A 27,103-nucleotide genomic window follows, 5' to 3' on the forward strand; every position below is an offset into this window, starting at 1 on the left:
TTTTTCACATCAACATCAGTGTGTGTGTTTGTTAATCGTAGAAACGAGTTTTATTTAGATGTGTGAAAACACGCCGATTTTTTTTGTTGGTTCAAATTGAATCCTGTTGGAATTTTATCACTCATTATCGACATTCATTATAAATAGTTTCAAAATTTTCGATTGTCAATTCTGACTTGTCTAGTAATATTACGGATACAAAATGGACCGATCTAAAGTTGGCACACGTATTACATTGAGTGATCGTTTTAAATTGATACGACAAGAACAACAAACACGTAAAATAATGGTCAATCCATCAATCGAATCACCTAGTGAACAACTTGTTCGACCGATGAAAAATTTCAATGGCACTGTTTCTCGTAATGATCGTCCACGAGCTCTTCTTCAACAAGGATCCGAACGAAATCGACGATTAGTACTTCAGATGGCAACCAATGCTCAATTGATGGAAGAATTGCAACAGAATACCAAGATGTTTGTTAATTTACCTATTGTACAACAGGCAAACAATACTCCCATCATCAATAATAAACGAATGGCAAACAAACCAAGTATTCTAAATCGAATAGGATTACAATCTAGCAATTCGATTCGTCGAAATGGTAACTCAGTTACGGGTAGTATTAAGAACCGATTAGGACGAAAACCAATAACTCAACGACTTGGCCTGGCACAGACACTTAAATCCAATCGACGTAAGTTCAAAGTTTCTTCTAAAGTGGCAGATAATTTTTTATGATCATTTTAGGAATCAATCTCCAGAATCAAACGAAAGTAATGCGTCAGCCTACACGAATATTTAGGTCTAAGAATCGACCGATCAATATGAATATCGGTTCATCGAATCGTCGAATTCGAGGTGGACGTCAAGTTTCAAGGAAAAATAATAATTCTCGAGTCACGGTTGAAAGTTTGGATCAAGATTTAGATTCATACATGAACACTGCTGGATCTCATATGATGATGTAATTTTGGTATTTTTTTCTATTCACTTTCTTTCTCACACCCAACCTCAAACAACATCATTATTTCACATTATATGTTTATAATAATAATAATATTTAATACTGGATCATCAAATTATGTTTCATTTATATAAGTCATTGATAATAATGATCGTTTGCTAAGAGGAATAATAAGAAAAACCCATTTCTAAATTTTCAAAGTTAACATCAGTGAATACATCTAACGCCATCTTTTGATTGTATGTGATGAACAAAAATTTTGGACCATTAATGTCAATATAGTCAATACTATAGTTTTGCCGAATCATTCACGCTACTATTCTATTTTTTTATTGAAGTGTTGGTTTTGTCACTTGACAATTTTAAAATTGTTTTTGTCCATTATTTTTTATCATAATTCAAAATCATGGCCAGTGAACGTTATAGTTTTTCATTGACAACATTTAGGTGAGTTATAAAGATTGATTGAGAAATTGTTACAAGATGAAGATGTTGATGAAAAATTTTTGATTGTATTTAGTCCTTCGGGAAAATTGGTACAAATTGAATATGCCTTAGCTGCTGTTGCTGCCGGAGCTCCTTCAGTTGGAATCAAAGGTTTGTTTGATTGTTCATGATTGTATTGTCCGATAATAATTATCAAAAATTGTCCTATGTTTAGCGATGAATGGAGTGGTGTTGGCTACTGAAAAGAAAGCTAATTCCATTCTCACCGAAGAACATAGTCTATATAAAGTGGAACAAGTAACCGATCATATTGGAATGATTTATTCCGGTATGGGCCCTGATTATCGTTTACTTGTACGTAAAGCAAGGAAAATTGCCCAAGAGTATTTTCTTATCTATTCGGAGCCGATTCCGACCACGCAATTAGTTCAACGTGTTGCTCATATTATGCAAGAATATACCCAATCTGGCGGTGTTCGTCCATTTGGTGTTTCTTTATTGATTGCCGGTTGGGATGGTGATCGTCCCTATTTGTTTCAATGCGACCCATCTGTAAGTGAAAATAATGTTTATCAATGATTAATTATTCACAAATCTCGATTTTCCTTAAAAGGGTGCTTATTTTGCATGGAAAGCAACAGCATTGGGAAAAAATCACGTAAATGGTAAATCATTTCTGGAGAAAAGATATAGTGAAGATCTTGAATTAGAGGATGCCATTCAAACGGCAATATTAACATTGAAAGAATCATTTGAAGGACAAATGACCCAAGATAATATTGAAATTGGTATTTGTAACAGAAATGGCTTCTTCAAACGTTTATCACCGTCCGAAGTGAGAGATTATCTGGCAACCATTGCCTAGTGGAGTTGTATCAATTTTTATTATTAATAAAAATAAATTTTATGAAATAAATATGAAAAAAAGTTCATTTTGTATGCTCATTAAATTTTATTAGAAAATGCATTTCTATGATAACTTAAAAAAATAAGGCATAAATTGGACATTTGTCATTTGGTTAATTATGAATGAAATAATATCGAATCCATTTCATTTTCATTCACGAACATAGGTTAAAGCATTTCTATGTCTTTTTCAATAATTGTCGTAGCATATATTGCAAGATGCCACCATTTTTGAAATATTCCAATTCAACTTCGGTATCAAATCGCATGATGACCTCGAATGTTTTACCATCAGCCTAGCATGGAAAGAATGAATTAAACAAATGTCTTTATTTATTATTGTTTATATCAAACTTACATGAACAGTTGTTTTCTGTCGTGGCATCAATTCGGTCGGAATGTCAATCGAAAAGATTTCACGCCCAGTTAGACCAAGGGATTCGGCACTTTGATCATTTAAAAATTGCAATGGCATTATTCCCATGCCCACCAAATTACTTCGATGAATTCGTTCATAACTTTCAGCAATAATGGCTCGAACTCCAAGCAAACATGGACCTTTGGCAGCCCAATCACGACTGGATCCACAGCCATAATCTTTTCCAGTCAAGATTATCAACGGAATCGATTCTTTTCGATAAAGTTCAGCAGCATCAAATATGCTCAATTCTTGACCACTTGGAATATGTATGGTTTGGGGTCCCGGTTTCGACATAAACTTGTTCACCAATCGAATGTTAGCAAAAGTTCCACGAACCATGATGGCATCGTTGCCTCTTCGTGATCCATACGAATTGAATTGAGAAGGTTGGATGCTAAATAAACAATGGGAAACAAAAAATTATAAAATCGGAACATTTATAATTCACTGTTAAACCAACCTTCGTTCCATCAGATATTTGGCTGCAGGACTATTGCGGGCAATCGAACCAGCCGGAGAAATATGATCGGTAGTAACCGAATCACCTAGATAAAGCAAGACTCGAGCATTGTTAATAGGCTTGATTGTCGGTAATTCAATGGTCATTCCATCGAAATATGGTGGTTTTTTGATATAAGTCGAATTCGGATCAAATTGATAGAGCAAAGATTCGACAGCTTTCAAACTGTTCCATCGTTCATTTCCAGTTTTGATTCTCGAGTAAACTTCTTTAAACATAGCCGGAATAACAGATCGTTGTTGAACTTGGAGAATTTCTTCCCGTGAAGGCCAGATATCACGGAGAAATATTTTGCCACCCGAACTATCGAATCCGATCGGTTGAGTTTCGAAATCAATTCTCACGGTACCAGCAATAGCATAAGCAACAACCAATAATGGTGAAGCTAAATAATTTGCCCGTGTGTTGGGATGTACACGGCCTTCGAAATTTCGATTGCCCGATAAAATACCGCAAGCAACTAAATCACCTTTTTCAATGGCTTCAACAACTTCTTGTGGTAATGGTCCACTATTACCGATACAAGTCATACAACCATAGCCAACGATATCGAAACCAAGTTTTTCCAGATATGGAGTGACACCAGATTCACGAAGATAATAAGTGACCACACCGCTACCAGGTGACATACTTGTTTTGATGTATGGTTTGACGGTCAGTCCCTTTTTCCACCGCTTTCTTGGCCAATAAACCAGCGCCCAACATTACCGAAGGATTGCTTGTATTCGTACATGAAGTGATGGCCGCAATGACAACCGATCCATGTGATAGAACATATTGTTTGTCTTCAAAATTGAATGCCATTGATTTCTCTAATGCATCCGGTGCAATGCCATATCCTTTGAAACCAACTTTATCAAGCAAACATTGTTCAAAATCTTTTTTCATTTCATCCACCGGTACCCGATCTTGTGGTCGTTTCGGTCCACTCAGACTGATTTTGATAGTGCTCAAATCTAATTCACAGACCTGTGTATAGGTTGGATCTTCACCAGCATCATTATAATCATTGCGAAATAATTTGATGGCCTTGAGATATGATTCAATATATTTGATGGCATGTTCATCTCTACCGGTTTGTTGTAGATAATTCATCGCTGTCGAATCGGGCGGGAAAAAAGCAATGGTAGCACCATATTCAGGACACATATTGGCAATGGTAGCACGGTCAGCGATTGAAAGTTCAGAAACACCGGGACCAAAAAATTCTACAAACTTTCCAACAACACCAACTTGTCGCAAACATTTAGTGATGGTCAAAACGACATCGGTGGAAGTTGCGAACGATGGCAATTTTCCCAGTCAATTTATAGCCAATAACTTCGGGTAAAACCATACAAATCGGTTGACCTAACATGACAGCTTCGGCTTCGATTCCACCAACACCCCAACCAACAACACCAAGGCCATTAATCATTGTTGTATGACTATCGAGACCGACCAAACTGTCTGGATACAATAGACCACCATCATTATTGAACACAACACGAGCCAAATATTCCAAATTGACCTGGTGACAAATACCGGAGCCAGGTGGAATAATCATCGTATTTTTTAGGGAATTTGCACCCCATTTTAAGAATTCAAAACGTTCACGATTACGTTGAAATTCAAGATCTTCATTTTTGGACAACGAACCAGCACTATTGAATGAAAAATCAAAAATAAAAAAATAAAACAAAAATAGAGATCAATTTCAGCATAAACAATAAATTAAAAAATGATATGTTAAATAGAACTATTCATGTGAATAATCAAAAGTTAAATAAAGAGACAAAAGTAGGAAATTGTTTGAAAAAACAAAATAAAAATGTTTCCAACCCAATAGAGACTAGACGATGGAAGGGACAATTTTTATCTCTTAATTTAGTATCACGATGAGGACAATATTCTTTATTATTTATGGAAGAGGCACTATGAAATTGTGGCATTGATGATATGGTTAGATTCTCAATATCGGGAATATAACTCTGTTGATTGTATGATGAACGTAATTTTGTGCGATTATTATGATGATGACGATTATGATGATGAGATGACGATCGAGGATCATTATTATCATTATGATTAGAAGATAATGATGGCGATGATGAGGATGGATTCCGTAATGGAACAGGACTTTTTATCAATGAAGCTTGATATTGACAGTAGCCCAAATTATGGCAGTCATCACATAGATCAATATTATTGGAATGTTCATGTTTCATTTTTGATTGTTGTTTTGAGTTCTGTTGACGTAAAACCTGTTGATTTCTATCCATCATTCAAGATTGTTTCGAGGCGAAAAAATTGGAAATATTGGCATGTTATAATAGCAGATGTTATACATTACATAATAACAATAATAATGATTATAAATGGTCAGAATGAAAAGCCGTTTGTTTCAAATGAAAAAATATTAATTGAAAAACATGTGCGTTAATGTGAATGTTGCAAACTGCAAAAAGTTTCTTAGATAGAAGGATGGATTTGTAATTTCCGATAATGAATAAAATACGTACACTCGAGCGAAATCCACTTGTACAGAATGATCGATAACCAAATCGGCAGGACAAAGTGGATTGATTACATTTGGATCACCTTTTAGTTCATTGAATGCATCTCGCATGGCTAAATATGGATTATATGAAAATCATTTGAATGATGAATGAATCAATGAACTTTAGAATAATGAATAGAATGTTACCAGCAAAATCAACAACGGCAGCAACGCCAGTCAAATCCTGAAGTAATACACGACTTGGCCGAAATGGTATTTCCACTTTGTTGAATTGTTGTTGTTTCCAATCCAGAATTTTTTCCACATCTTCACGTTTGACATGAAAATTGTCACATGAACGTAATGCAGATTCCAATAGTACTCGAATTGAGAATGGCAATGTTTCTATAGTTTGATGGATGGGAGAAAATAATCATAGACAGACACAGCACATCAAACACATACCATAACGTGAATCATTCAATGATGGTAAATCATAAAAACGATATTGTTTGCCATCGACATTGATATTTTTCATTAACAGTGAATCATATGGATTTTCTGTTCATCAAAGATAATTCAATGAGTATTTCTATTCAATTTATTCATTAGAAAAATTAAAATATTTACCTTTTGTCGACATTTTTAATGTTTAAATCAATTAGCAGTGATTAACTTGAATTAACCAAAATAAAAAAAAAATGGAAAAAAATTTTAGACAAAACAAATGTACAAGTGAACCAAGTTTTTGAGTAGAAAATTATCGATCAAGGAGAAAATGTCAGTGTATATAAGCAAACTGGTCTCCAACAATCAACAATGCTGATGGTTAATGAGCATCTAGTTGGATGACTAGTTGCACAGTGTGGCTTAATAATGAGGCAAATACAAGTTGTTTTTCCTCTATATTTTGCCACAAAATCAATTTCAACAATTAGTTGTTGTTGTTATTATTGGGATGTACCGAATAGAGAGATACAAAAACAAAAAATATGGGCGATAAATTTATAAAAATAAGAGGAACAATTTAATCTTGATAATCACTATCCTTTCCTATGTACAAATTGACAAATTGACGATATAAAAAAAATTCGTACGTTCTTCCAATTGTATGTACATGGTAAATAAATGATAATAATTTTCAAAGGAAATTTCCTCTCGTTTATAAATCAATGGAAAAAAATTGAAATTAATACGAACCGATTATTTGAATTATGGATGATTTATGGACAATTGTTAAATTTTAATCGATGATTTATAAGGATTTTAGCCTGGCAAAAAATATACTTTTCATAATTTTCAATCAAATAAACGACGTGTCTAATCTGCAGATTTCTTTAGCTTGTTGATTGATTGATTGATTGATTTGATGTCCCGAACAAATAAATTTGACGCGGCATCTTTTTAAACAGCAACGGTCATGCTATGTTTAAATAGCCACAATAATTATGTTTTTTCTTATGACCTTTTTTGTTTTGGATAGCTTAATTGAATTGAGTTTTTGGTTTGCTTCAACAAAATTTTTGTGAACCATTCATTTTTGGACCGTGATCGATAATGTGGTGGGAAGCATTACCCGCTTGTGGTGCCATGTTGGCATCAATGTCTCTGCTGGAAATTTCTCCATTCGTATGTATTTCTGTATTATACAATGACATGGTTTTGATTTTTGTTTGTGATTAAAAAATTTTTTTTCCAGGTATTTCATTACCTCAGTTGGGGATGTCCAATGATGAGAGAATCAAATGGAATAATATCACGTATGTTATTACGTCGTGATCAACGTATTGCTGAAGACAATGGTATTCGATGGAATGCCAAACATATGTACACATTTTCATTTGGTTCATTGAGTCCCGAAGTGAAAACAAATGGAAATTATAGCCATTATTTGGAAGCTGAAAAAAGAATGTCACAACAACAACAACAACAACAATGATGAATGAATGAATTGTTTTTCCGATGATGATTGTTCCTTGTATAGATTGATTAATTATAATTTGATTAATTCAGATGAAAATAAACAAAACAAAAAAAACAAATCAAAATAATGTCTCTTTATTTAATTCAACAACAGCAAAAAAAAATTGTTCATTATTTACACAGACACATATAACAGATTTCTATTTAGATAATATATATTTAGATTAGAGTAGAGTATAGATCACATCGAAATTGTTTTTGTTGTTTTGACTGAGTGAGATTAATCAATTAATAATTGTTAGTTAGTTAGAGATAGTTATTAGGATTAGATGACAAGGCAATGACCAACAACAACAACAACAATAACAAAAAACTCAAATTGCATATTGATCATATGATTGTACAACGATTCGTTTGATTAATGAAAGACTTTTTGTTAGAAGATAATGCATAGTGTGGATTGTCACAATGATAACAAGGTAGTGTTAGATGATTTCCACCTGCCATGATTGCAGGATTATGATGATGATGATGATGATGAGCATGATTACCGATGCACATTGTACCATCTATCAATGATACATCGGGTGTTGTTTGTGAACGCCAAAGTTTACCACGTGTTTTTGGATTCGTCTGCCACAATAAAGGAGCTGTTACCGTTGATGTGGGATTTGGACGTGCCATAATCTGTAATGTTGTTGTTTTATGTATGACATGCGGTTTGTTCAAACCTCCTATATTGATGGTTTGCGGATGGACAACGGGTGTATTATTACCACATATATTATTTTCGGTTAGTAATTGTTTCAAAGTTCGAAATGATCGTGTCAATCGGGATGTTGCATGGTTGTTGCCTCCATTGTCACCATTACATCGTTCGATAGGTTGTTGTTCGTTTTTTTTGACTTCAATTTCTTCTACGGGCGTTGGTGTAGTGATAGCAATCGATTCTGATGTTTGTTTCGACGAAGTTATTTGCTTTTTAGGTGGATCTTTCTGAATTTTGACCGATTCTTTTACGGGTTGATCATTAGATTTGGCTGTTTCAGGTGGTGATATTGATGCTGGTTGTGGTGGTGGTGGTGGTGGTGAAGCTCGGTCATTACTATTTGTGGAGAACATTTTCTGCAATCGAGATTTACCACTAGATTTTCGGGAATCATTTGATGATTGATTTATTTTGATCAATTTTGGATTCTTCGATTTATCCGCCACTTGATTCGTTGCTTTATCAGATCGAAATGGTGGTTGACATTGACCATTTACCATTGGCTTTAGTGGCTGTCCTGATTTTTGATTTGATGGATGAGTACGTTGTTTTTCCAGTTGAGCTTTTCGTGCATAATGAGCCCAAATTCGATCTAATGGAGCTACATTCATACTGGTCGTACGACGAATTGGACTCATACTATTAGTATCATCCAAATCATTATGATGCGACGATTGTTTTCGTTGCCGTTCCATTGATTGACGAAGAACTCGATGCATCAATATACGAAAAGTGCCCACAATATGGCTATGTGAACCTTTATCAATATGATCACTCAATACTTGTTCATCGATTCCAAGTAACATGAGCTGGTGGAATGTTTCTTTTTCATCGTCATTCAATGGTGGATATTGACGATTATCCACCGATTCGGTTGTTGTTGTTGTCGGTGGTGGTGATGATGATGATGATAATTTGCCTAAATTTCTATGTTTAATCAATTTAGCATAAGAATTTTTAAGATCATATTTTGGCAAACTTCGTTGATGTGGCTGATTGTGCAACCATCGTGTATTACGAGCCTGTTCTAGTGTATAACGTTTCAAAGGATCAGGCTGTAGAAATGCGGCAATTAATTGGCAACATTCTACACTAACATAATTGGGTATATCATAACGACAATCTAAAATCAATTTCTTCAATGAAACAATATTCTGAGCACGAAATGGCATCAATCCGGTGACAATGAAATAGAGTAGAACGCCTAAAGCCCAATAATCAACATAGGGGCCACGATATGATTCATCACGAAACAATTCAGGTGCAGCATATGGTGGTGAACCACAAAATGTTGAAAGCAATTCGTCTTTCGATGCAATACGAGTGGAGAAACCAAAATCACCCACTTTGACAGTGGCTGGATCAGAAAAGAATACATTCTCTGCTTTAATATCCCGATGGATCAGATTATGTTGATGCTGTCAACGAGATTGATGTTAATATGATAATAATTTTTCAAATCAAATTGTCGTACTCACCATATGATCAATAGCGCTGATTATTTGTGAGAAAAAATATTTTGCCTCTGATTCGGAAAACCTGCCATTAGTTGAGATCACTTGAAATAATTCGCCTCCTGGTGCCAATTCCATGACTAAAAAATGTTTACTAAACGATTCAATCACTTCGAATATTCGAATCAGATTTGGATGGTGTAATGTTTCCATAGTACGTATTTCTCTGGACAACATTTTCTGTGTTTTCATATCCAAACGTGATTTGTCCAATATTTTGACCGCTACTTTTTCTACGAAAGATTACAAGTGAATGTTGAAATATAGCAACATATTACAATTTACCTTTGGTCAATGAATGAATGGCTATTTTTACTCGGGAAAAATTTCCATTGCCAATATCACCACGAAATCGATAAAGACCGATACGTCGTCCGAATGCAATCTCTTTTTGCCATGTTTTATCCACTTCAAGAGCTTGTAGAATTCTCTCATACGGTGTTACTATTCTAACATTTTGTTGTTTATTAAAACTTGCACTACGTCTTTTTCCCGAAGCTGGATTCTTGTCCGCTGATATGGAACAATTTTTCGCATGGTGATTCGACGAAGATGACGTTGATTTATCCGATGATGCTGATTTTGATCCACGTGTAAATATTTTACATTTTCTTTCATTTGAGTCCGATTCTACGGTGGTTGTTGTTGTTGTCAACATGGGAGTGTTGATATTAATACCATGGTCAGATGTGGTTGATGTTGTTGTCGTCTCTTCCCAAGAATCTCCCAATGAATCTACTGTATCAGAATTGTTGGATTTATGTTTGAGAAATTTCAACGATTTCAATTTGTTCTGTGAATTGGCAATATGCTGGTGGTGATGGTGATGATGATGATGGTAATGCGCATGGTGGGGATGATGACCATTACAATGGTGGTGATGATGATGATTGGCTGAAGATTTACCATTACGATGCTGTCTCGAAGATGATGGTGTTTCTGCCGAATGACTAGATTGTTGACGTTGTATCAATATTTGTTGGTATAGATCCAATTCTTCAGCCAATTTTAATCGCCAATCAATCGATTGATCATCTTGATTGATCATTTTTTTCTTTTTACTTTTTTTCGAATCATCTTTGGATAAAAGATCGTGATGATCACAATTTTCAACCGGTGGCAATATTTGGTTTTGTTCATCCGGTGCAGGTGCCATATCTATTCGAGTGATTTTTTCCTTTAATTTTATCTGATGACGATGATTGTTCAACGAACTAATTGCTGTCGATTTATTATTGTTAACATCCACTGGTTTCGGTTGTTGTTGCTGTCTTGAACGTCGTGGAACAGTTCTAGGTGGTGGTGGTGGCGGAAGTATCTGTGGTTTTTGTGAACACGTTTTAGCTTCCCTCTGATGAATGACAGTTGATGATTGTTGTTGATGCAAAGATGTTGAACGATGTAGATGACATTTATCGCTGAAATTACTAGAACTGCTTCGACTGCTACAAACACTATTATCACTATAATGTTGATGTTTTCCATCAATCAATGTATTCAATATGGATGGTGGTGATGGAGGCGTAGGCGTGGGAGTTGGTGATGAACATCGTTTCTTTTTAATTTTATTAATATCTCCATTATGATTATGATGATGATCAATATCTTGATTCAGACCACTATCAACATCTTCATCATCATTATTATCGTTGTTGGTGGTCACCAATACAATCGATTGATGATGGTTATGATTATCGTTATTATGAACATGAACACCCACTTCATTTGTACAATCAGTAGTTGTTGAATTTATTGTCATCCTTAATTGAAATTGAAATAAACATAAAAAAATGAAAAAAATTTTTAAAATGATAACATCTTTGGAAATCTGAAAACAAAAAAAAAATAAACTAATCCGTTGTGAACATTTTTAACATTTTTGAACGAATGTCATAGAAATGAATGAATGAATGAAATGAACGATGATGTATGTCGCTCATGTCGACAACAATGATCAGCAATGATCATCAATAGTAGTAGAAACACTTGAATCAAGAGGTATATAACACCATTGTTGACAAATGGCCATCATTTGAGGATCTTTTTTTTCGAACTCGAAATTCAAACGAATGTTTGTTGTTGGAACAAAAAAAAACACACTATACATTGATCATCGAAAATAAAAAAAAAAAAAAAAAAATTCAACCACACCGAATTGTCCGCGATAGTCGAGTGTTGTTTTTTTCGTTTCGTTCTATAATATTACGTGTGTGCGTATGTGTGAATGGGAGTGCAATAATTTGAACAAGACAAGCGAAACGGGAAAAAAATGACAGCCAGTTAGGATCATTTTCAATGGTTTTGATCACCAATTAGAGAGTTTGATAGATTTCGGGCGTCGAGCATTTATTTTTTTTTTTTTTAAACAGAAAAAAAACAACTCTTTATTCAAGAGGAAAAAAAATCGAAGCATAATAATCATAAATTAGTGAGCAAGACCGTCGAACGATGATGTTTAAACACAAAACAACAGTGAAATGATAAAAACAAAACGAAAAAAAAATCGGTAATAATTGACAACAACGGAAATGAACGAAATGAATGAATGACAATTGGTGAAAAAATCATCACAACACACCTGTTTATCAATGAGATTTTTTGTTTTTTATTTTTTTATTTTTGGTCCGAATCGGTCATCCATAAAAAAAACTGAAATTAGCCTGGAATGGAAATCTAGACCAATTTTTTTTTGTTTCTTTTTTTTATGGTTTCATTTATTGAATTCATTCATCGTAAATTGATTGATTTGATTAATTTATAGCCAAAAGAAAAAAAATATGAATATAATTCAAGAATCGAATGAAACCTGTAAAAGTAACATTATAATAATAATAATAATTTTTGGTTTGTAATATATAGTTCAAGGTTGTGGATCTTAATAACTATATATGAATGATGTGGATATGATAATAGTGAAATAAAGAAAGAAAGAAAGAAAAAACAATTGGAAAATTATTCGATCTCATTGATTTTGTTGTATTATATTGATGGGTGTTGTCCCTTATATTTATAGGAGAGAGAGAGAGAGGACAATGAATGGATTTATTGCTCAATAAAATGAAAATGAAAAAAAGAAATGGTAAACATTTTACATATTGAAGGCTATCACACATCATATCAGCCACAATGATCATCTTGATCCTGATCATGATGATCATCATGATGATTATGATAAAAAAGAAGCCATAAAAAAAATGTTGAATATTACCGACGAATTGAATATATAACTAATAATATTTGATGAGAATGAACGAATGAATCAATTTCCGGGTTCGTTGCTGCTGTTGTTTTATGACATTCATTCATTGATGTTCGATGTCGTATCTATCTATCTATTTAGTTGATAATAGTTAGGCCAAGGATTATTCTTCAATAATATTTGAAAACCGGCAATTTCTCATCAATGGACAGATCAATTTGATTTTATTATCGTTTTTTTTTCGTTTGTTTTGTTTGTTTGTCGATTTTCAATCAATTTATCATTTGTCTCAACCTTGATTGGAAGAGGCTATTTTTTTTTCATTCATTCATTGATGATAAACACACAGATTGTCATTGACAATAAATAAACATTGTAAATTTGTTTGATTCGTGCCAGTGTGTGTGTGTGTGTAGTATTTATCGTTGGAAAAAAAGATGAATTTTAATTGAAAAATTTTCATCATCATCATCATCATCATTCATTATCAATATAGATAATTCATTCAAAATAAAAAGGTTATTCATCTCGCAATCAATCAATGAACGAATGAATGAATCAGTCAAACAAAAGAAAAAAGGATTTTGTTTTCGGGTTTTTTTTTCACATCATCATTATCATCTTCAAATGAAAATCATTTCATTTCACATTGGTCAGATAGATAAATAGTGACTATAGTGCTACTGTGTTTGACAATGAAATGGAACAACAACAACAAAACTGAACCCAGAGAAGATGTAATGTGGAGTGGCAATGGCCAAGCCTTAACAATCATCATCATCATCATCATCATCAACATTAAATCTATTATAAATCTATCTCATGATGTGTGATGTTTCTCTCATGAATATTAAAAAGAGAGAAAAAAAACGAAAATGTCAATATTATTGATAAGTTATGGATCGGTGTGTGTGTGTGTGCGCATCCAATGTAAAATATTCATTATTATAAGAGTATAAAGTATTACAAACAACTGGGGACAAAATAAGTAATGAATATACCATATCATCATCATGGCATAAAAAAAAGTCTTAAATGGCACAAAATATTAAATACTTTGACTGTGTGTGTGTGTGTGTGTGTGTGTGTGTGTGTGTGTTGTTGTATATAATCACTCAACCTGAATTATTGTATAAAGGCAATTGTGGCTGTTGTTGAAATGTATAAATCCGAATCACATCCACTAGTACATCATCATCATCATCATCATGGCATAATCAATTATTGTTTTGGCAAAGCAAAAAAAAAACCGAACACGATTGAACTTTTCATGATATAATCATTGATGATCACAATGATGGCACAAGTGTCAAATGTGTGATGATGATGATGATGATGATGATGATCACAATGGCATCCGATTTTATCGACTGCAAAAAATCAATCAATCAATCAATCTTAGGATTATCAAAAGAAAATAAAAATGTTGAAGATAAAATCTTCAAAAGTGGTGACAATTTGAATTGAATTTTCATGATCATCAATAATATTAATATGGATTCAAATGGTTTCATTATCACTGTCATTGTGATGATGATGACAATGATGATGACATTATTGATTTCACAATAATAATAATAACAAAAAATGAATCGATCGAAGGTCATACTCAACAATTGATCGGTCCATTCAAAAATATATCATCATATTGTCTAATTAATTAAAAACTTATAACAACAACAACAAAAATGACGACCATTTGACGATGGTACTACAAACAAACACAAAGTTGATAAACATAAACATTAAAAGATAAATGGAATAAGGGTGTGTTTTCGTAGTTCCGTTTGTTCAAATATATTCTGATTCGTGTATTTATATATATATATATAAAATGATTGATTCTGTTAAATGTCAACTTTATGAAAAAATTATCAATTAATTTCTATATATTAAATAATTTCATTTCATTGCACAAACATACACACACACACACATTGAGAATGAAGAATAAATATAGAGCAAATGTGTAAATATCATGCAATGGATGGATGGATGGATGGATGGATTATTTTCATATCCAGATCAATTTTTTTTATCTGCTTTAATTTATTTATTCAGCATGAAAGTGAGATATTAAATAAAGAGGAAAAACAAGTGAAAAACAACACACACACACAAGGCGTTTACCAAATTTCAATTGAATTTTACCCATTTATTTCAAAAACAAAACAAACAAAAACAAACATAATGTTGTTTGACATTTTTTTCGCTCTTTCTCTCTCTCTGTCCACTTTTTATGATTAGATTAGAATCATAAAAAGTGATGATTGAAGTGAATGAAAAAGAAAACAAAACTCAAGAATCATCATCATCATAGTGAAGAGTGAATATATTTATTGATGGCCAATTATTAAATCAAATTCAAATCATCATCTGATGTACAACATAAATATGCAAAATGTTTGCATATTTATATATTCACAATAAGCAAAAGTATTGTCCACTGATCAAGTGGATCATTGTAAAGAGCAAAAAAAATAGAAAATAGAAAATGAACAACAAAAAGGAAAACTAACCAACCAAAGGAAACCGGCAAAGAAATCAATAAGAAAATATGCAATCAGGTCATTGGCAATCAGACAATGTATATTATATAATATTACAGTGTGTGTGTGTGTGTGTGAATTTGAATGTAAATGCCACAATAAATCCATAATTAATAATTATTAATTAATTATCTTGTGTGTGTGTGTAAATGAATAAAAAAAACTTGTGTTGTACATTATTGAATGGTGATGAATAAAAATGTAAATTAGCTGTGTATAATATGGATGAAAAAAAAACAGGGAAAAATGTGTATAGTTTGTTTTTGCATACACACAAACAGTCAGTAAGACAGTAATCTATTCAATCCCATTTCTCAATTATGAAAATAGGGCAACAACAACAACAACAACAACGAAAAAAATTCAAAGTTAATCAGCCAGATTTCGATAATTGTTTTTTTCATCATCATCATCATCATCATTTGTTGGCTATCCGATTAAGGAAAATTTTTATCGATACATCATTCCCACCTTTTCAAATCAATTTCAATGTGATCATGATTGGTGTTGCTGTTGATCAATGATAATCATCGAATTTAAATTTGATTTCGATTGATCAAAAAATGATTGTCGACATTTATTGTTAGAAGGGTTAGGTTAAAGAATCGTCAAAGAACTGATATCAAATCGATACAGTGGAGAGATTAGAAAGTTTTTCGATATATAAATGATTGACAGATTGATTTTTTTTGTTCGATTTTAAATAGATCTGCAAATCTACATTAAGATAGATAATCAATGAATTAATAATAAAACTTGATGCCGATATCAAATTTCCAATCAAAGTGTTCGACTATGTAATAATGATTATAATCACAATCACAAGCAATGAGAGCAACCTTCATTCTATTTGAATCTAAATTGAAGAAATCCAACAATGTTAATGAATCGATCGATGCAAAAAACAAAAAACAAAAAATCAGATAAAACAAAACAAAATCAGTCCAAACAATCGACAGGTAAATGATATGAAAAAAACTTGAATTTTGAACAAATAAATATTACATATCCAATGTACATCATTCATTTTTCATCAGAAAAGAATCCTCGTGTTTTTTTGTTTTGTTGTTGTTTGCCAAATCTATTGGCCTACAATAAGGACAACAACAACAAATGGAGTGTGTAGCAAACATGAGATAACGCGCGGATGGTTTTCAATCTTTAATTGACATTTCATCATCATCATCATCCTTCATTGAAATATAGAAGGCCTTTACATATCATAATTGATGAAAATCATTTATTCAATCCGTTTCTCTCTCTCTCTCTCTCTCATTCTCTATCTACCAAGATCATTTGTTTTGATTGTATAATTAGTCAAATAATTCATTTGTAAAGTCAACCATCAATGCTCGAAACCAATGATGAATTTACAAACGAAAAAAATTTTTTTTTTTCAATTTATCCATTCATCTTGTCATCATCCTGTGTACCATGCATGAATTGCCAACAAACCGGATATCATTATCATCATTTTTATTAAGAGATGAGATAAGAAAATTGAAATTAAATAGAATGGAATATGTATGAATGAGTAAATATGACAAGCATTGAATCAAAATCATCCTCAATGAGGATGTTTTTATGCATTTACACACACACATTCAAATGAAACAGATGTGCTCCTCACATGTTTCTACTGATGGCCAAACAACAACCACTGAAACCACTGTTGTTGTTGTTGTCATATATATTGACAAAAATATTCAGACAACAGAAAATAAAAACAAAATTTGTTTGATCAAACAAACAGCCAACAACAATTGGAATATGCATAAATAAGATTGCTCAATAGACATGCTAGATGGACACTTTCACTGATTTAACAGAGACAAAAAAAATGCCGGTTTGGTTTGGAATTAAAAATGATGGTGAAAATAATCAAAATTTGATTGTCAATGTTGATGTTGAACACCTATACTTACAACAACAACAGAGTTAATGAATCTGAATCTATGTCATATGGCAAATGTGAATGTATTTTTTGATCATCACCTTCATCGGTATATAAATGAATTGAATAAATTGAATGAAGCTATAAATATGACAAAAACGGTAGTTGTTATTGTATACAAAAATCAAACAAAAAAAAAGTGATGATGATGAAGAAATGATCATGATGATCATCATGTATTGTGTCGATTTGAACACACAAGAAAAAAAACATTAACACTAACAATGATTGGCAGGGAGTCAAAGTCAAATTTAAAATTTTACACCTATTATCATCATGTGTTTATGATGATGATTATTTACCATAATGGTGATGTGGATGCAAATTGATGACACCATGTATGTACAGTGTACACACACACATACATGTGTGTTTATGGTTAGTAAGTAATCGTTGCTGTTGTTGTTAATGTCGGATATCCTAATTTGATTTCATTTTTCACTTTTTTTTTGTTCCTGTGTTTGTGTCATTGTTTATCACTATATATAATAAAATGAATTTAAAAAATTTTCATCATTTCATGGCTGTTTTGTTGTTGTTGTTGTTGTTGTTGTTTTTTTCAACAACAACAACAACAACAAAACAACACGCAATATGAACATTTTCTTATTACTGAAAATATATAATACTTTGATTTCCATACAAAACTAAACGAAAAAAAACCGGAATCATTCGAACAAATTGATTTTTTTTTCTTTACAAACGATCGATTGATTTTTAACGATGTAGAGAAAAGATAATTTTATCAAGATTAAGAAAATCTATATCTATAACACAAACAGCTGTTTCGCTCACTCATCATTTTTATAATTTTGAATAAATAGATTCCCATTCAGAATCATATGTAGAATGTGAAAATTGAAATTTCATTATTTTGTTGCAAGGTTGATTAATGATCATGAGCGAACGGTTTTCATCCAATTCAATGATGATGATGACTAGAAAATAATGAACAAGAATTTCAATCATTAATAAAGATCCGTGTTCCGAGAAAAAAAAATTGAAACAGATTCCTAAAATTAAGACGTGACAATCATCATTTTTCAGGAAATGAATCCATATATACTTTTTATAACATTGAAACTTTGTACATGTGTGTGTGTGTGGGCCAAATATTGTCATAGAAATAACGCACGTGATGAATTTAATAAAAAAAAAATTTTTTATTAATTCTCCCATCATAATTGAAAAAAAACTTGAACAATCAAACGAATATGGTCACAAAATGAGAAAAAAAAATTGGAAATCAACAACCAACCAACAAAACACACACACACACACACACACACATTCCATCATCATATCGTAAACGATTGTGTGTGTGTGTGTATAAATGAGGAACAAAATGGAAATTTCGATTCAATATTCCTCTACAACAAATCATCATCAATTTTCAAGTTCGTTTTTTGATGTGTATGTGTGTGTTCCAAAAATGGTTCTAATGATGATTATATGATTTTGATGTTTCAATGGTGATGATGATCACAATGATGATGATGATGGTTTATGATAATTTTATACGATGATAACCTTATAAATAGCATATATTGTATGTAGGTGGTGTACCATTGAATTTGTTAGGTTGAATCGACAACAACAACAACAACAACAAGAAGCAAGAAGGGTGAATGTGAATATATTATATGTATGTGGAGGCAACATTCATCATCATATAATCCTTTCATTGATTTTGATGATGGTTAGTTGTTGTAGGATTTATAAATATTTGAATTATGATGATGATTATTTGTTAATTCAAATGGAAATTAATAGTAACAAAAAAAAGTGAAATACACAAGGTTAAATATCTATGTATTTGGCGCCTTCATCACAATTGTTCATTCTCTCGATTATCATCATCATTCTTAAGACTATTGTCGATCGAAGCCTACTACTACTACTGATTGGATGATTGGTTAATTGCATTGAAATCAATTTCAAAAACAAAAAAAAAAAAAAAAAAAAAAAATTATGCTAATCAAAATCATTGTCGGATGTTGTGCTCATTATAATAATCATCATCATTAGATAATGGTTAAATTGATGTGATCATATTGGAAAAACAAAATGAATCAATTAATGTTGTCTTTGTGAAATATCTATCTATCCATCTATCTATTATAAATTTAAAATTTAAAATTTGAGATGCAATAATGAATTCAATTTCTGATACACACACACATGAAACGAAAAAAAACGCAAACAATTGCAAATAATTAGATCATCTCAAATCAAATCGATTTGAATGGAGCCAAAAAAAAATCGAATCAAATCAATGACGATGATGATGATCATTAATGCATATGCAATAACAATGAAGCAAAAAGCAAAAAGCAAAAAACTCAAATCAATCAAATTAGCTCGGTGAAAAAGACTGAAAAAAGAAAAAAAATTGAAATTGAAATAAATCAAATGGAAATTGAAATGAATTTTCTATCTCTATCTCTCACTGCTTTTATCCATCTGTTTTCGTAATAATAATGAAAAATTTACAATTTTGAAATATATAAAATGACAACCGAAACACACACACACAAGGATAAGGTCAGGATCAAAAAAAAAAAAATCCATTCAGCTATGACAAACACACACACACACATGGAGTAAATGAATGTGTGTGTGTGTTTGAATGTTATAATGATATTTTTGGGGCCAGTCTACAACTATAAGTGTATAATAGTATATCGATTGATTGAAACAATTGATATTTTCATTCTATCATTATATCTTCTATTTTTTTTTTAAAAAAAGCCACCATCATCATCATCATCATATGGCATATCCAGCCAGGTCAATGAAAATAATCTATTTTCAGTCAACAATTGACATTGAAAACGATTGATTGTAATAACCAACCAAACGAATGATGAATTATTATTGTTCATAGGGGCCAAATTTGACTTTTTTTGTTGTTGTTGTTTGGAATAGAAAATCTTTTTTGTGTAAAGAAAAAAAAAATTGCAAAACAACATTGGTGATCATCATTTGATAATAATAATCTTGTTCAATTTGGTATTGACAGAAATCTGTGTTCACAACTAATATATTACCATCACAATAATAAATCCTGTACAAAAACACACACACACACACACACATTTCCAAGGTATAAAACATGCATATATTGGAACATTATCATTTCAAATTGATGCTATAATGTGTTTGATACAATTGTAAATCATCCATTTTAAAATGGAATAGTTACAGAATTGTGTTACATACAAGGCACACACAAACAGAATTTTTTTTTCTACTTACTAACGATAATGATGATGATGATGATCTGATTGCTGCTATTTTCAGAATTGAAAACTAAACTGAATTCAATGAAATTCAAACACACACACACACACAGGGACAAGATGGATCTATGATCAAATTTGGACATTTCAATTTTCAAATAATGAAAAAAAAGCATCATCATTATTTGGACAAAAACAAAATTTCAAATGTACATCATGCTAGGCAGTAGTAGTAGGCTGTGATTTCAATGTTGTTGTTTCAATGTTGACGATAATGATGATGATGACAATCAACGACAATTTTAATTATCATTTGAAATGTAAAGACAGATTTACTCTGGTAAATCAGTCATTGACAATCGAATGAATTTTAAAAATTCACACTATGGTTCCAATTGGACCATATTTTCAAAACAAAAAAAAATTGAAAGTAAAAAAAATAAACGATTGATAGATGCATTGAAAATGATATGGTCACGATTCAAAATAATTAATATTTGCTAATTGTTTTTTTTTGTTTTTGGCAACAACAACACACACTACTGGCTATGATGATGATGTTAATGAAAAAAAAATGCAGACATACACACAAATGTTGTGATTTGAATTAGCCATGCACACATTCAATCTTACCTGTTTTTACTTAACGTAACGTAACGTAAATCTCCTTGAATGTAAAAATGTTTCATTAAAACCTACGCGAAATTAATTTCAAATTTCATTTTTTTCAACCCTTTTTTTCGTTTGAAGGATATATTTTTTTCACACACACACAAAAAAATAAAGAAAATTTTAGTTCAAAATCGATGGGACAAATAATTTACCTTTGATGTAAATATATGGTTTTTGATGACCAAATGATGATGAAACGGTAAAATTCTGTTTTTTATTCTTCGTTTGATGATGATGACACACATGCACACACACACATTCATTTAATGTTTAATGGTAAAGAAAACATCAGAAATTGTCACCACTGGATTTCAAACACATGGATTTGTTGGAATAATAACAAACAAACAAACAAACAAAAACCACCGTGGATGAATTTTTTTTTTAAATTGCACATGAAAATGACAACAAATGAAACATTTGGAATGAACAAAAAAAAATTGTGAAAAAAAAAATGTTTGAAATTCGAATCCATCGATATATATCGACATTGTGTGTGTCTGTCAAAAATATAATGGCGCGTCATTTAGTATTTGATCGCTCCACCTCTTCCTCAATTTTTTCTTTCTCTTTATTTGTTTCTCTCTTTCTCTCTCTCTCTTTCTTTTTCTTACATTATGAAACAAAGTGGTGGCCAACCTATGGCACATATACGCTAATAAAATTGAGAAACCAATGGCGCATCGTGATGGGAAAAAAAAATTTGATCACCAATGTGATGCTTTAATGAAAATGAAAATCCACATATGCTGTGTTATCAATCCGATTTGAGATTGCGTACAAAATATGTTCGCGATCACAATTTGATCGTTTCCTCTTTTGTTTTCATTTTTTTTATTTTCACTGATTATGATTAATTAATTAATTAATTGAATGTGATGTGATGATAAACAAAAGATGGACAAATCGAAGAAATCAATATAAAGAATTCAAGTGATTCTCCAATTATGAATCGTAACATTTTATCCAATATTAATGATTATTGGTCATTGCATATATACTAATTATTTTTGTTTTTTGTTTTAATTCTAAACAGGATTTCATCTAAATAAAACAGTAGTACTTACCATTTAACAATGAAACATTGAAGATATATATCAATTATTATTATATGTTCACCACTTGTGGTTATAATGGCTACAATGTTCGAAACAAGGCCAATCAACTTTTACACGAGCACTTGTTTATTATAATTCGATTGATCTTGAAAATTGTGTTCGTGTGTGTATGTGTGTGTTAATTATTATGATTGTGGCATATTATCAACAACAACAACCAATCAATCAGATTTTATTTGTAGAAAATTGAATTTAGAAAAATTTTATTGTTGATGGAAAATATTGGTTGAATGCAAGATTTGTTTTTTTTTCTCATCACAATTCGATTCATTGGCGATCACCTATCACTATTTACGTAAATCAAGCTAAACAAGCCTTTCGACTTACTAACCTATAGATATCGAATGATTGTCAATCGAAAAAAAAACATTGCTAACACGATAATTATACAGCCATATTAACCATTGGAAAAAAATGACCAGTCAACCAATCATTGAAATGAAGAAAAATTGGTCGACAATGTTCGTGTTCCTACGCTCCGAATCAGAGAAAAAAAAAATAATGTTACTATACCTTGGTTGTTCACTATCATCATTGTCATCGCCGTCGTCGTGGTTATGACGTGCCATTCATTATAATATGGATGAATCCTAAAAATAGTATCACACACACACACACACACCTATACATGGAATGGCTGAATCCACCAATGGAAATATTCCACACAAACACACACACACGATCGTGGTTGGTAGGTGTGGGTGGGTGTATTGCATTGTTCGGTTGGCAAAAGAAAAGAGTAATCGTTATATTATATCCTGTCTTCATTGGTCATCATTATTCAGATTCAGTACGTGTATGAAATACATAGAACCAGAAACAACAGTGAAAGGAACAAGAATCGAATGTTAAAATTAGGTAAGTCCAGTTTTCGTTCATTTTTTTTTGTTATTATCGTTAAACGATTCCCGGCCCTCATTTTTATTTGAAATGAAAATAATGACATAATTGATAACTAGGCCAAATATACATTTGACAGCGTACTAATAGATCAGTACAGCTAGAATGAAAATTGTTTTAAAAATGACTTGGTTTTCAAATTAGAAAAATACTTTATTAAGTGATAATATTAAAAAAAATTTAGAATAAAATCCAATCCAATAAAATATGCGATGAAAATAAATGTGCAATGTAAATAATTTCATTCAGCAATAATAGAGGAAATTCTGCACTTTTTTATGGATCTTAACCCATTGGTTTAATTGTGTAATTATAGCCTGTTCAGCATCTTTTGGATTAATCATGCTCAATTTGCATTGGCCTTCAATATGCAATTTGGATCGATAAGCACAAAGATCAGCATAACGAATCGGTGTCGGTATGGCAATGACACCACGGAAACGAACACAATTGTAACACATGAAAAAACACAATTGTTGCAATTGATTTGGCTGCAATTTTAAATCATCACGTATGATGACATATTTTGTTGGCTTAGACGTTCCCTTAAAATTCAAAGAAAGTTTGATTAAAATTATTATTATTATCATCAAAACCAACATATAATCGGTAATAAAAAAAAACTTACCAATGGTGAAAAATGTGAATTCACATAAAATGAATCAAATTTTGGGTCCACAATCGAATTATCGACCACTGTACCGGATGGTACATTATAACTATCGTGTCGTGGTCCGTGACCGCCTTTAATACTCATGAAACGAGTATGATGACGTTTCTGAACAATGAACAAAACAATTTTCATTTTTCCACCACAATCGTTCACAGCTTTCTGAATCAAAGGCAATTCTTTATCCTTGATCTTATCGAATTGTCCTTCGCTTACACCGTCTCGGAAAATCAATAAAGTTTCCGGAAATTTGCCATTCTTTTGTTTATATTCTTGCAACAGTTCATTGATCATTATATTCAAACGTGTGATAATTTCATCACGATCTTTTGGCTGAACGGTTAAACTGGCAGTATATTTAGAGAAAAGCGAATCAAAACTGCCAACTGCAGCAGCTACCGATGAATTACTAGTTTCAGTAACGCTTGGATGATTAACATCAATTCCAATGACCATTGTACTTGATGGATCAAATTTCATTTGTTTCAATTTAAATTCATTCGGATCAACAATACTGTTAACACCACCAACTTTTCCATTCACTTTAAGCAATAGATTCTGAAAATATCCACCTTTTGGTCGACGAATGTTTTCGCTTTTCATGCACTGAGTGATGAAACCAAATCCACCATTGTTAGAATCAGATACAGCTCGTTCACTGAAAGCTTTAACCAAATTATAAATTTCTACAGATGGAACATTTCGATTATCTGTATAGATAAAAATTTTAGTAAAAATCAATTAAATTAAATTCAATTGAAATTTAAAAATACATACAACTCGGAATGACAATGAATGCCACATCCAATGGAGAATTGGCCTTGTTATATTCCCTATTAATATTCTTCATAATACTAATAACATCTTTGTGATTACGAATTTCTTCTGTTGCTTGAATGTTGTTCGATTTTGGCATAAAACGTAATCCAACCTTTTCACCAGTGCCAATTATTTGATCAGCCAATGATTGTAAATCATTTTTTCTTATCGAAGGTTCTAACGAAAAAAGAACCCATTTCAATTCTTTTCTTGGTGTTACATAATATTTGTCATCACGTCTTGAATGAAATTGTTTCGGTTCAGGCAAAACACGACCAATCAATTTAGCTGGCTTCATCATTAAATCTAAGCCGAAATCTTTAAGAAATCCAGTACCATCTTGTTTTATTTTCGATGCATATGTTGTTGCTTTAGTAAAATAAACATCCGGACGATGAGTGGATATTTCAAGCAATTCACGTTGTATACGATCATCGATTTTGGAATTGGCAAGAAATTGTTTGTCCACCAAATAACAAAGCTCCATCGGTAGATATTTTGCAATCTTTCCAGTAGTCTTGATGAGTGGATAACTTTTAACATTAATACCATAAGTATTTCTGAAATAATCGGCAATCGTGCCTTTATTATCATCAATTTTTTTCTGCTGCGGTGTAATCTTTTCAAAACGTTCAATCAAAAATGTTCGTTTACCACAATGATTGGTGAAAATTTTCATGTGGCGACAGAATTTGCTCAAATCACGTAATTCATAATCCGATAATTCATTTGGCTGTTTTCTTTTAAAAGCACATACCATTTCATCTACACGATTCAAAGTTTTCGATATCAAACAAGCAGTTTTCAAATGAATATTCATGGCCGGACCAAATTCTGTCATTCGTATTGAATTGGCAAATCCAGGTGCAAATTGACACCAATTAGTATTATGACAATCACGTACAGAATTGGTGTCGAAAAATTTTCGTTGATAATATGTGAATGATATTTCAGAAATGTTGTTGAATAAAACGTCCAAAACGGAAAAAATTTTTGGCTCAACTTTTGAAGTTTTTTTTGCATAATAATCCATTAATGGTCGTAAGGATATTTTGTCCACAAGTTTAATTTTGATTTCAAATGCCCGTTTTCTGGCATCAATTTCATAGGTCAATTCTTCAATAAATCCTTGGTTCAAATGCAATTCTTGGACTGTGTATAAATTTTTCCATCCATCATAGATATAGTTAATTTTTTCAAATATTTGCCCATTCTTTTTCGTCCATTCGGGAAGTAAGCTTCGGGCATATTTTTTCAAGAATTTTTCATTCTGTTCTCGAGCAGGTTTCTTTTCATCAGCTTTTTCTTTGATATCGATATCATAATGATAAACAATTTTATCCGAAACGATCATTCGATAAAAATTTGAAAGCAATTCGATTGGGACACCTGTTTCGGATTTAGCCATTTGACTTTTGCGAATTAATTGATATTGTTCACCATCCGGAATGCTTACAGGTGGACCATGACCATGACCACTGCTTCCTCCACCTCTACCGCGGTAAGGCCCACCTTGTCCACCTCTTCCGCCACGGTCACCTTGTCCACCAAATCCTCGGCCACCACCACCACCACCTCTTTGTGGTCCACGGTCACCTTGTCCACCATATCCTCGTCCGCCACCACCACCACCTCTTTGTGGTCCACGGTCGCCTTGTCCACCATGAAAACCTCGTCCGCCGCCACGTCCCCCACCACGTCCACGGCCGCCACCAAAATCACGATGACCTAGAAAATATTTAACAATAAATGAAATCTATTCATCTAACATTGATTAACTTACTCATTTTTTTTAAATTTGTTGTTCGATGTTTTTCAAATTAAAAACCAAAATTAATATATTTTATCAAATCAATCGATCGAGACACATAAACATTGAGCACCAAAACACAAATGAGTGGCTCATCAAAATGCTTATTAGAAGATAGTTTACACGAGATTATATGCGCAGTGGCAATACAAAAATATGGTCAATCCTCGTCATCGATCAATATGTGTTTGTGAAGCATACAAAATACAATCAATATTTAAAC

The 27,103-nt window shown here is 32.0% G+C and overlaps 5 protein-coding genes across 8 annotated transcripts; 2 read left to right on the plus strand and 3 right to left on the minus strand.

The window, feature by feature from the left end:
• The first annotated feature begins 11 nt into the window (after positions 1 to 11).
• Prosalpha2 (proteasome alpha2 subunit) lies at positions 12 to 2,347 on the plus strand. The gene is made up of 5 exons (XM_047053254.2): positions 12 to 698; positions 752 to 913; positions 1,458 to 1,565; positions 1,630 to 1,967; positions 2,029 to 2,347. Exons 1-5 carry the CDS (start codon positions 203 to 205, stop codon positions 2,278 to 2,280), a joined length of 1,356 nt encoding a protein of 451 aa, XP_046909210.1. The 5' UTR covers positions 12 to 202; the 3' UTR covers positions 2,281 to 2,347.
• Positions 2,348 to 6,827, minus strand: LOC124490703 (cytoplasmic aconitate hydratase). The gene is given in 10 exon segments (XM_047053249.2): positions 2,348 to 2,617; positions 2,680 to 3,136; positions 3,203 to 3,927; positions 3,929 to 4,561; positions 4,563 to 4,905; positions 5,084 to 5,515; positions 5,764 to 5,872; positions 5,949 to 6,146; positions 6,207 to 6,302; positions 6,372 to 6,827. Coding segments are annotated over 10 exon segments (3,123 nt in total). The 5' UTR covers positions 6,385 to 6,827; the 3' UTR covers positions 2,348 to 2,500.
• Positions 6,828 to 7,176: 349 nt separating this feature from the next.
• On the plus strand, positions 7,177 to 7,799 carry LOC124490705 (uncharacterized). Its single transcript, XM_047053253.2, has 2 exons — positions 7,177 to 7,370; positions 7,441 to 7,799. Exons 1-2 carry the CDS (start codon positions 7,299 to 7,301, stop codon positions 7,678 to 7,680), a joined length of 312 nt encoding a protein of 103 aa, XP_046909209.1. The 5' UTR covers positions 7,177 to 7,298; the 3' UTR covers positions 7,681 to 7,799.
• LOC124489822 (uncharacterized) lies at positions 7,787 to 21,928 on the minus strand. 3 transcript variants are annotated; one of them, XM_047052214.2, is made up of 4 exons: positions 21,716 to 21,928; positions 10,233 to 11,707; positions 9,912 to 10,180; positions 7,787 to 9,851 (listed from the first exon to the last, which is right to left on the minus strand). In XM_047052214.2, the coding sequence occupies exons 2-4, from the start codon at positions 11,704 to 11,706 to the stop codon at positions 8,055 to 8,057; spliced, it is 3,540 nt and encodes a 1,179-aa protein (XP_046908170.2). In that variant the 5' UTR covers position 11,707; positions 21,716 to 21,928; the 3' UTR covers positions 7,787 to 8,054. The 3 variants fall into 3 exon arrangements, with proteins under 3 accessions (XP_046908170.2, XP_075590557.1, XP_075590556.1); XM_075734442.1 differs by lacking the exon at positions 21,716 to 21,928 and adding an exon at positions 20,908 to 20,935; XM_075734441.1 differs by lacking the exon at positions 21,716 to 21,928 and having other exon boundaries at positions 10,233 to 11,771.
• A 1,785-nt stretch (positions 21,929 to 23,713) lies between these two features.
• On the minus strand, positions 23,714 to 26,987 carry LOC124500314 (protein argonaute-2). Of its 2 annotated transcripts, XM_075734593.1 has the most exons (5): positions 26,854 to 26,987; positions 26,741 to 26,798; positions 25,029 to 26,656; positions 24,210 to 24,961; positions 23,714 to 24,126 (listed from the first exon to the last, which is right to left on the minus strand). In XM_075734593.1, the coding sequence occupies exons 1-5, from the start codon at positions 26,855 to 26,857 to the stop codon at positions 23,827 to 23,829; spliced, it is 2,742 nt and encodes a 913-aa protein (XP_075590708.1). In that variant the 5' UTR covers positions 26,858 to 26,987; the 3' UTR covers positions 23,714 to 23,826. The 2 variants fall into 2 exon arrangements, with proteins under 2 accessions (XP_075590708.1, XP_046920329.2); XM_047064373.2 differs by having other exon boundaries at positions 25,029 to 26,798.
• Positions 26,988 to 27,103: the final 116 nt, after the last annotated feature.

Source organism: Dermatophagoides farinae, chromosome 10, assembly GCF_024713945.1.
Source record: "Dermatophagoides farinae isolate YC_2012a chromosome 10, ASM2471394v1, whole genome shotgun sequence".
Lineage (NCBI taxonomy): Eukaryota > Metazoa > Arthropoda > Arachnida > Sarcoptiformes > Pyroglyphidae > Dermatophagoides > Dermatophagoides farinae.